Genomic DNA, 11566 nt, shown 5'->3' on the forward strand with positions numbered 1-11566 from the left:
TGCACTCACAACCCCCAATATGACCCACTCAGTAGTGTAAACCCAGGGTAGGAACTAGTAGCTGTGTGTCATGTCACCTTCCACCATAGACATCAAAGTCTGGGAGGCTAGATGGAGATGGTTTGGACATGTACAGAGGAGAGAGAGTACATTGGTAGGAAGATGTTGAGGTTGGAACTGCCAGGCAGAAGGTGGAGAGGAAGGCCAAAGAGGAGATTGATGGAGGTGGTGAAGGAGGACGTGAGGTTTGTAGGTTTGAGAGAAGAGGAAGCAGAGGACAGGGTGAGATGGAGGAGGATGATCCACTGTGGCCACCCCTGAAGGGAGAAGCCAAAAGGAGAAGAAGAAGGACCTTCCACCAGAGACATATGAAATGTGGTTGATAGAGACTTGGATGGATTGAGTTTCTCCATGTTTTGATCAACAATATGAACAGCCAATGACAGAGTTAGTTGGTCCGCACCAAACTGATTGTGTAGCTGGAAATGCGCCGAGTTTGGCTGACGTTCATAGCACAGTAGCAGGCAGCCAGCAGTAGCACATGAGAGGAGACACAGCCCGAGCTGTTTTTGTGTCGTGTCGTGTTGTTGTGTTGTGTGAATATTTTTTCGTCATCGGCTCTTCCTGTGAACCCAGGTAGAACTGCTCTTCTCTGAGGGCGGCATGATCTGGCCGGATCCCATCTATGCAGTGTTGCTGTTGATCTTGTTCTGTAGTTGATGTTGCCAAGAATAATGGGGATGGTCATGTGACAAAGCGAACCTTGTGTCCTCAATGCCACTGTGTGGGAGAGACCAGCACTGCACCATAAGAGGGGTGATGGAGAAGCATTCAAGATACTGTGTGGAGGACAGCTAATTCACTGAAGCACAAGTCCCGGGATATCTGTTCTCCTCCCGGTGACAATGGCCCACATTCCTCAAATTAGAGAGGCGCAAAGCGTGCCCAACACCAGGAGCCCTGTTTCGCTCCGGAGCTTCTGCCCACAGCAAGGGAATTGGTGCCTTGGTGCTTGAAGCAGCCTGTGCAAATAGCTGCTCGATGCTTTGTGATATTCCAACCAGAAGTCCAAGAGAATGTAAAGTTTTATTTTGCTGTCCATCACGAATGTCCTCTCTGTCCTCTCACCTTCAGTCGGAAAGTGCGTGGTGAAGGAAAGAAGTGCCGCAAAGTGTATGGGATGGAGAACCGGGACATGTGGTGCACCGCCTGCCGCTGGAAGAAAGCCTGCCAGAGATTCACCGACTGAACCTGACACCAGGGCGCAGTCCCCTCTTCAGCCACCGTGACCAGGGGCATCACTTGCATGCAATTGTTGTTCTCCAGCTCAAATCTCAACTATCGGTCCAGCTATGACTCCGCCGCCTCAGAAACATTCCAGTTGTCGAAGGAACCAATTAAAATTGGGAGTCGACTTTCACTTTGACGTCCAGGATTTCCAGTACTGCCTCGCCATTCCCACTATTCCCAGTTTTTGGGAAACCCCAGTGCAGCTAAACAGTGTAAAGAAAAAAAAACTGTTTCATGTTTTGGTTTTGTAAACTCTGTTTTTTGTAGAGAATGATGGGGTCCAGGAACAAAGGCCAAAAGCTTTATGTTTGTTTGTTGTTTTCCTGTCCAAGGAGGAGTCTGTCGTCCGACGCTGTTGAAGACGGGACAAAGCAGTTTTTGTTCTTCCTTCTACTGCTTCATCTCTTCTTTTATCGCTGGACTTTCTTAAGTGAGCAAAGGTGGAGCTGGACAGAGGAGGCGAAAGATCAATGCAAAAAAATGTAACTCAGTCAGGGAAAGCAGTGAGGGAACAAACAAACACACACACACACACAACTCTGACCCACGTGTCTTACCGCGAGAATCCGAGCATACGACGGACTATTTTCTACAAGTTGATTTTTCTGTCATCAGGGATGAGATGTAGGAGAAACCAGCAGACGTGGACAAAGTTATCAAACAGCACTATCTCAATAGCCTCTTCTTTCACATTGCTACCAAAAAACACTTGTTCTCATGTGTTTGGGTTCTTTGTTCAGGTGCCATGTTGAGCACCTGCTTTGTTTGTCGGTGGGACCAGACTGTTGGCACTCCACTTGTTGAAGAGTTGGGTTAGCAACCTTCCTGACAGCACTGGAAGCAGCAGCAGCAGCAGCAGCAGCAGCGCGACATGCCATCAAAGTCATCGCACCAAGAGACTCGACGTCCTCCTCCTCCTCATCTTTGCATCTTCCTACGGGGAGCAAAGCAACTTTGTTTACCCAGGCCAACGAGGCACTTTCAGAGGAGACCAAAGGAGGAGGGCTGACAACCAAAAGTGAGGCACTTGCACTGTTCGTGCACATCTTAGCACTTGTTATTGCCTGTGGTTACTTCCAGAGATGTTGCTCTTTTCTTATCCGTGTAATGAGGAATTACACCGAGGTGTGAAAAGGTTAAAAAAAAGACAATAGAAGCACTTGATGAGGTCACTTCTCTGTTCTGTCGATTGTTTGACCACATGCAAGCGGAGCCTGGGCTCGGACTTTTCCAGAGGTCTTGCATGAAACTGTGTATCTGGTGAAAAATAATGCAGTTGTCCGATTTTGTCATTTGAATGTTTCGACTTACTTTTCCACGTAGTGGGTGGCAGGACCGGCCAAATAGGTTTGAAGCACGACAACGTGCTGATGTGAAACGCTCTCCACGCTTGGGAGGGTCCGGGCCACGGAAACATGAGAGGAGGAATTCAAAGTCAGTCCTTTCGGTGACTGGATCATACCTCGAGAGAGTTTTTTTTTTTTGCCCAGCTCCCCTTGTATTCAACAGGTGAATCCACTATTTCCCAGCAAACCGGGGTCATGGATGCATATTACTCTCACAGTTTTTTGGGGGTTTTGTTTTCTTAATGGATGAGACACCCTGCTTGCTTATGCTAATCCTAACAACGTAGCCAGGTCTCACAGACCTCCTTTATGTCGGCCATTTTTTCCCTACACTGTTGCACCTTTAAATTAGTAAAGCCCACACTTCCTCCTCTCACTTCCTGTTTTGGCACTGACTCTTGCCGTCTCTGAATGCTCGCAGGGGTCCTGAATGGATCCAAACCACAAATAACCAACACCAGCTATTAAACTCACCTGCTTGTTCGTCTCACACACGACTATGGTAGCTCTTATATTTGCTCGACTTTTTTTTTTTTTGGGGGGGGGAATTCTCTTCATGTGAGTCTCGTATTCTATTTGTGTACCATGTTTGTGACGTTTGCCACCTCATGAACAAGACAGGTTCACGTCAAGCTAATGTAACGCTCCCCACCTTTTCGGCTGCTATTGTTTTTGGTAATAGACGTAGCCTTAAAGTGGATTCTAATCCTTGTGCTTCTTTGCAAGTCATTACAGTTCTGGAGATTTTGTTTCGCTGTAAAAATAAGAAGCCATTTTGTTATGTGAACGTATTTTTCTTTATCAAAGTGAAACGAATCTATATATCTCAACAAAAAAAAAACAAAAAACATGTTGGAGTTTCTTCTAGAAGCAAACAGATGGAGAGTTTAATGGAAAGCCATTTCTGCCGGTGAGGAGAAACATTTCTTCCCTGTTTAGCTGATCATCTCACCTGATTCATAATGTTGTTGAATTCAGATTGGCTCTTATTTATAAAGCACTTTACAGTCACTCACACGGTCTAAACCGATGACAGTAGGAGCGATCAGGGGTTCAGTGTCTGGCTCAGGGACACAACGACACCAACTCATCCAGGGTTTGACCCGACCACCGTCTGAGCTTCAGTCGAAAGCCAAAATGTGTTGGTCTCAGCTTCAGATTTTGAGGTGGCAAATACAGTACAAATTCATAAACTCAAAGTGTCACCCTTGTCATCGTCACCACTCTTTATGGTCTTAGTTGACATTTTCCATCCCAAATTGTGAAGCCATTTCATTTGTTGAGCTTTAAAAGTTTCTCCTCAGCTGGCAGAAAATGGACACTGAAATATTCGACTGTTTTTCTGTTTCTATAAATATAAGCATATATATATGGTTTTTGGATTTTGTTTTCATGTTCTGCTGAAGCTCACGGTATGTTCTAAAGCTAAAGACCTGCACACTCCCACCGGACCTCCTGGATTACACTGCGCTTGGTTCAATCTTGTTGCCAATCCTCCTCAGCTGCTGTGGCTCCACCCACTTAGCAGTGAATTTGATTGACATCCTGTCTGGGTAGCCATGTGTGCGTGAATGTGAGGGCAAAGCTAAAGGTGCTCATCTCCCCATTCAGTGGTGTTCCCCAGCAGGTGTGTGCAGGTCAAGGACAGTGCAGCTTTCTTGTGTTTCCTCATCACCACATTGTGTTGTTGTTCTATGTGAAGCTCCACGTTTCTGTTTACACCTTCACCTCCATCCACGTGACGGCAAATTTGTGGCACCAGGGTCCAAAAACAACTCCCCCGTACAGCACAAAAGGTGCTGGACACACTGGAGTTCTTGAACAAAGGCAGCTAATGTCAGACCATGTGATCCAGCTAACCAGGCTAACGTGGACCAATGAAGCTAGTGGATGAGTCTCGATCATCTTTTCTAACTTTTGTGACAGTCTGGGATTTGTTTGTGGACGTTCGCCACATCGGTGTGAGAGAACGTCTCCTAGCTAGAAGGTGCTTATCCAACAAACCGCGCAGGTTTTGACTTAAAAATTGTAAAGTGGTGAGGGGTGGGAGGAGGTGCTGCTCTCATGTTGTCGCTCCCGTGTTTCTAAGTATCCAAATCCACTTTGTACACGATGTCTTGCTGTAGAACATGAAAATAAAAATACACCCTGCCTCAAGTCTACCAAGTCTCCCCACACCACTTAGTGGAGCCCTGAAGTATCTGTCGTTCCAGAACACAAGTCGTCATGGAAACACAAAGCAGCGTCTTAGTGCTAACCAGAGCTCAGTGGATTAAAAAAATATATAGTCTAAAAAAATAGAAATACTCTTCGTAGCTACATTATAGTTGCAACAGTGCCAGTAACTTTGGGTTGCCAGACTCTAAACCGTCCCTCTTAGTGGCACTGGCCGTATATAACACGCTCATTTCCGGATGACTACATTGCTACTTGTTTGTATTTTATGTACAAGTAACATCCGACTTACGACCTGTACTTACAACCATGGCCAGCAGATGTTTTTTTTTTTTTTTGTTTTTTTTTTTTTTTAATTCAATGTCTGGCACCGCAGCACGTAGCAGCCCGCCATCGTATACGACAGTGACGGCTGCACAGTATCCCAGCATCTCACTCTCACACAGCCATGTACCACTACAGTAGTATCTATAACCCTCACGTCGGCTATTTTGAATGGCATTCGACTTATGTCCAATCTGACTTACGACCGGTTGGTCGGAACCGATCCCGATCATAAGTCGGCTGTTGCTTGTATTTATTCTATATAGGGAGCTTTGCCATCTGACCGAGACTCTAAGTAGATCCCCTGTTATCATATCTACAGGTAGAGCAACCGGTTGTGAGGGTTTTTGGCGAGGACCTCCTCCACTGAGTGGTGCAGCAGGACATTAAACATGGGAAATACATCAATGGCCAGCATTTTCATATCACAGGGTGGGTGTGGCTTAGTGCTGCAGGCAGGACCATGTCGCGACCCGAGCATACAGAGAGCAAACTGAACTTTATACTAGTCATATAGACACACATTGAATTTATAATGCAAACAAAATAGTAGTTTTTCCAAAATTATTGAAGTTCTATCATTGGAACCAACTAGTAGTTCTGCATTCAGATTGGTTTAGGTCTTGGTCCCGCCCTCTGCATTGTTCTGGTGTCAACACAGTCTTGACAACAACACTTCCTCAGCAAGTCACTTCGCTGAATTGTCTTCTGATGTGTCTTTGTGTGTGTGAGGAGGTTGTTGGACACAGCAGAAAGCTCCATGAATATATTCTCTCCTCACAGTAGCGGCGGGGAAACTGAACAGGAGTTCCAATGTAATTGAGGTTTTCCCACAGCGATCATAAGATTTCTCTCGAATCACGTTCGCAGAAACGCCCGAGGTCCAATTGAAGAGACGATAACAACCTGACTGTTGACCGGGACAAACCAGCCATGTGGCAGCTCTGTCCTGGTTTGACTGTTGGATGTTAGAGCAGGAACGGGCTCCTGAGCGGACGGAGCTGCTAAATGAGCTGCCATTGTCAACAGAGCAGACCTGCTATCACAGGGCCTCAATGAGCTGTCGAGCTGCTCCGCTGTGAGTGATATGAATACTTATGAGGAGTTTTTTTTCTCTTCTTCGGCTGGAGGAGCAGCAGCTGCTCGGGCTTTTGTTCTCCGCCGTGTTTACCCGCTCAGCTCCTGCCCATTAAAGGGTCGACTCTCCCGCCATGATTTATAAGCTGTATTAAACTAGATAGCTTTATTCTGCTGACAGGGGGCACGGAGACCAACCCCTGTGAGTTACGAGGGACCTAAAGTGCGTCGTATGTCCCCGCACACACACAGCCCAGTCCAGTTTTTACAGAGTAATTGATTTTACAGCTGTGCATTGTTGACAGATTTGCAAGCTTCCCCGCTCTGTGATGATCTCCCTGACACTATTTCATACGCCACCAGTTTTGTTTGTGACAAGAGGACCTCACTGATTTCCTTTTTTGTCGCTCAATAAAATGCAGTCGTGAAAATGTGTCTCGCCGATGTTAAGGCAGAAAGTGTTTTTTTTTTGTTCAAAGTGGTGAGTAGTCGACTCTCTTAAGTCGACGACAACGGGCAGCAGGTGGCGCTCTGTGTGAGAGCTGTCTTCTGTTGAGCTGGAAAAACAAACGCAGTGGGGCACATCAGAGTGTCGGCCTTGAATGAACCCAAGAATGTCCTCACAAGTGTCCCTGTCTCTCCCATAGGAAGGCTAGTTTCCATGGTGACCGCTCTGTGACAGGCAGGTTTTCTTGCCCTTGTGTTGCCAGAGTTGAGTCGGAGAGGTGGTGTGCTCGATAAAGAGGCGGAGTCTTCAATCCTACATTCATCTACCGGTGTTGTGGAGAGGAACCGTGACTTATTGGTTACCTTGTTGAGGACACTGGCTCACTGAGTCTCCCCGGAGTTGCGTCGTCTGACTCGCCAGCACAAGCTGGTCAAGTGGTTGTTATACCTCAGAAAGTCAACAAAACCACTAAAGGGCAGAAGATGGCTCAAGAAAATGAGGGATGCGAGACAAATAAAGTATTTGGTCAATAAAAACTGCAAGACTAAGCTTTTAAGGACCAGTGCACCTGTTAAACATGAGCGCCAGCTGATGTTCCCCAGTCATTTCATCTATCTAGGTTTGGCTACATTCATCATCCACCTTTGTTTTCGTGTGACACGACTTTGCTTGAGTGGAAGGTTCCCGGCTGCTGCTCCGTCAATATGGTGGTCAATACAAAAGGAGTACGTGGCGTATTCCTGAATGTGCCTTGATGAGTTCAGAGTGTTAAAAGGGATTTTGGTGGCCGTGATGATGATGATCATGGTGGTTGTGGTGGAATGTTTCTGGTGCTGATGAGTTTCTATTCCTACAAATATTTGTGATACGGAGGAAATGCCCCGAGGCCCTTTCGCCGCCGCGCTTCTGTCAGGATGAGGAACTTTTAAAAGGTGACTTTTCTACTCTGTGAACCGTTTTTCGGAACAGTCTTTGTGACGGTGTGTTCTCTTTTGTGTCTTTGTTTTCCCAAACATGAGCCGTGACTCCCTTTTGCACAAGGGCTTGTAGATACAGAAACCTATACTGAAGTGTTGTGGTGCAATGTCGTGATGTTTGGGAAATCATGGAAGCCTCACTTAGCAAGCAGCTTGAGGGACAGTCGGCGAGATGATCCAGATTTAGCAGTGGCTAAACACGTTTTCACAGGAGCTTTGTCTCCCACGACATGAATGATGTGTTTATAAAAATGGATCGATCCAAATTCAAACATTGATATCAGCTCCTGGAGTTGAATATGCAACACAGAGTGAGTGGTTGACTCGGCCTGGATCATCTGGTTGTCTGTTTCCTGATAACAAACATGACCTCAAGAACTCGAAGACTATCGCACTGGATTTTTACTCTTTTTGCAAAATCTCTATACTGCTCTGGTCTACCTGGATTTGTAATACCTGCATGTGCATGCGGCAAGGAAAGACTTGATAGAGACGTGCTCCTCTTGTGCTGTGGTGTCCATGACGGGAGAGCAGCTCCAACACTGTGAGATACTCCACATCCAATCCAGATTCACTATTGAAATAACTGACACAACGCAAACGCAAGGACCGGATCCACTTGGAGGAAGCTCCACTGGCAGGACATGAGCTGATCACAAAGGTGGCCTACTGCATCATCTGTGGTTAGTTTAACCATGTAATGGGCACGATTGGTCCTCCACATTCAGACTAGCAAGTCAAGATGGCTACCAGACGCTTTCCTAGGGAGGTGAGCTGGGCATGTCCAACCCAGTGGAGGACACAGGACAGGCCCGCAGCAGCACCTCAGTGTTACACCAAATTCTCTAAAAGCTGGAACGTCATTATTAATATGCTTAAAAGGAGGGAAAATTTTTAATCTTAAAAATGTCCTTGAGACGCATGACAGTGGGGCAGCCTGCCTCAGCGTCCACTCCCCTCCCGACCTGGACCTCTCAGTGTTGTGTTTTCTATCCTTCTGATGCCTCTAAATGTAAATGTTCTTCAGTGTTGCCACCCTGTGAATGAACCTTTTCCAAATGTGTCAGTGCAGTGCAGTTGGACAGAGCTCACGTGGCGGAGGGTGGCACTGTGCTCAGGATCAAAACCTATGAACTGACTCACTTCACCTCTTTAAACAGTGTTCAATACAAATGTGTGTCTTCAGTACAAGCGTGTTGTCCTTTTCTTGTCAAGAGTGCGGTGAGACAGCATGAAAGATGGAGGTCCACACAGGGAAAGACAACAAAAGTTGGGTTGACGCGATGCTTGTCGCTCAGTAAAACAAGGCAGCAGGAGGTGTTTGTCCCAAATCCACAGTGGATGCGTCACTATTGGATCCTACAGACTCTCACTACTACATTACATTTGGAAGACAACGTGCAGTTGAACCACACTCCTCAGCCTTGTGTTAGGTGCATTAAAAAAAAAACATTGTGAGAGTCTAAAACTAAGCCAGAGTTGTAAAATCCAACTGTTAAAAACTATAGTGATGTTCACCTCAGTGCCCACGTCAATAGTTTTCATCTCCCAATTGGTAAGTTGGTGGTCGGTATCATCTAAAATCTCACCCAGGAGGCAGACTCGTCTACTGTATAACAGCAGTAAGAACTTCCAGCCCGAAATTACTGACTGTTGGTCTCCACTCGGCTTGTACGATATAATCCCCAGCTCTCCATCAGAGCAGGAACCAGTGAATGAGGAGGTAGCTCTGGAGTTAACAACAGCATGATTTGTGAAATCAATACTGCAGTTTATTTCAAAACAAAGCAGCACTAAATTTCCCAGACAGCGTCTTTGAAGAGGGCTCGGGTTGTCATGTGCAGCAGTGCAGTGACAGAACTGTTACGGTTCATCACCATGAGACTAGTGGACAGAACTGTCCACGCATGCCAGGAGGCCAGTGAGCCTGAAGTCACTTCACACTCCACCAAGTGTGTCATGAGCAATGTGTATCTGAAGCTAGTTTGTCCCACGACAAGTTTCTATAAGCTAAAAAAATACATACTACAATATACAATAATAATAAGAAGGAGCATATGGAATGACAGAGAAAGTCACTTCTGATCATCTGAGCAGGAACTGAACCCTGTTCCAGTCCCGGATGACCACACGGCTCTTCTATCTCTACAGGGGAGTCCAGTCACCCAGTGGAGAAAAGTGCTGTCGGCCATCTTGTCCTTTTAGTTGGTATTCAAAATTGTTGGACTTGTACCTGCTTCATCCTCTGCAGATGATTTCTAACATTTGTCTCGGAAGCACCACCACTTTAGGGAGGTACTTCTTAAATTCTCAGTCTAACGCAAGACGTGTATTATGAATGGCAATGAATCACATTTTAATGTTTGACACTACAATGATCAAATGGAAGTGGAATCTGAACTAATACAGTAAGTTTAAACTTCAGGGAGGAAGTGCGCCGGTGATGTCTGAATGTTTTCTGCATAAAGTGCACAGATCAGCATGTTTTTTTTGTTTTACTTTAATTCCATCCATCCTCATCTCACTTAGTCTCCTTCAGCATGGATGTTTTGGTGATGACATCACACTGTCTAGTGTGGTGCATCTACAATTGTTAACTGAAAAATCTTCCCTGCATTTATTTTAGTCTGTCATTGGGATCAAATACAGTGGTACCTCGGTTCTCGACCACAACCCGTTCCAGACGGCCGTTCGAGAAGCGATTTGTTTGAAATCTGAATTGATTTTTCCCATTACAATGAATGGAAAAAGAAATAATGCGTTCCAAGTCTTAAAATAGGCTTTTGTAGGAGTGAATGTAGCGTGTCTGCTGCACGTGCACTGTTCGTCTATGTGTGTGGCCGCTGCATGTGGGAGGGGTTGCACAGTGAGTGACGTCTCTCCAGAAGTGAAGAGGTGCCCGGTGCGTGTCCAGCTCTGAATGTGCGCTTCTGTGCAGTTTGGCTGTGACAAAGTCATAAACCAAGTAACGCTCTCACCTCGACTCACCTCATCCCTGTCCCAGCTCCAGCCCACAACAGGACATCAAACCCTGGAGTGAGCGCTCCAGCCTCGGAGGTGTGGAGAGCGAGCACCTCCCCTGTGACACTCTACCACGGTCCAGTGCGGAGACAGGAAACGTTTTACACCTCAATATGAAGAAAAAACAGTCAGTAAATGTAGCTAACGGGACACGTCTGCATACAGAGGCTGCGTTATACACAATAACAAAGCGCGTCGTGGGTCAGCTGATCAGTCCGCACACGTTATGTTTTTTCCGGCTTATTTCGGGGGCGTTCGAGTTCTGGATTTTCGCTCGAAATCCGAAGCAAAAAAATCTCAACCTTTTTGTTCGAACTCCGATTTGTTCGAAAAACCGAGGTACCACTGTAATTATCATTTGTTTATTATTATCCATTATTATTTCAATTACTTAGTCACCGTGAATCTCTTTAAGCCCCAGTCAGAACACAAATTACATTTAGAGTCTAACAGAAGACGTCTGACAATGGTTGTGTTCCTTCATGCAGTTGGGATTCATGCCAACGCTGCAGGGTCAATAGATTGAAAACAAAAGCTCCTACTAAGTCCAGAGGGTTTTTAATAAATATCTTTGATGAACCAGACAATTTGAGTTGTATTTATGCACCATATTTAAATCCACTCCAACTACAGCGGAAGAGCCGCCCGGTCCCTCCGGCCTCCCCCCCACTCGCAGTCCTCCTGGTCTGGGAAGGACTGTTTTTCATACTGTGCTGGAAGTGATGAAGACGTAGGTAAATTAGGTCAGACACGTTTTGGAGGCGCGTTCTGTGTCTCAGGAACATGAAGTTGCTGCAACATTTATCGGATCTAAATCATTTATCAAGCAGAATCGATTAAGCTGCAAACGTTTGTCGCCTGTTTTTTTTATCTGTATTTTTCATAAACACGTTTTGATCCGGGCTGTC

The 11566-nt window shown here is 45.9% G+C and overlaps 1 protein-coding gene across 2 annotated transcripts in view; it reads left to right on the top strand.

Annotated features, from left to right (window-relative positions):
- The window catches only part of znf704 (zinc finger protein 704), a 40514-nt gene extending 31523 nt beyond the window's left edge, over positions 1–8991 (top strand). The window contains exon 9 of one of the 2 annotated variants that reach the window (XM_053861880.1): positions 1135–8991. In XM_053861880.1, the coding sequence (XP_053717855.1) occupies positions 1135–1249 (115 nt within the window). In that variant the 3' untranslated portion in view covers positions 1250–8991. The remainder of the gene's footprint in view (positions 1–1134) is intronic. The other variant, XM_053861881.1, reaches the window with a different exon arrangement.
- Positions 8992–11566: the final 2575 nt, after the last annotated feature.

Source organism: Synchiropus splendidus, chromosome 4 (genome assembly GCF_027744825.2).
Source record: "Synchiropus splendidus isolate RoL2022-P1 chromosome 4, RoL_Sspl_1.0, whole genome shotgun sequence".
Lineage (NCBI taxonomy): Eukaryota > Metazoa > Chordata > Actinopteri > Syngnathiformes > Callionymidae > Synchiropus > Synchiropus splendidus.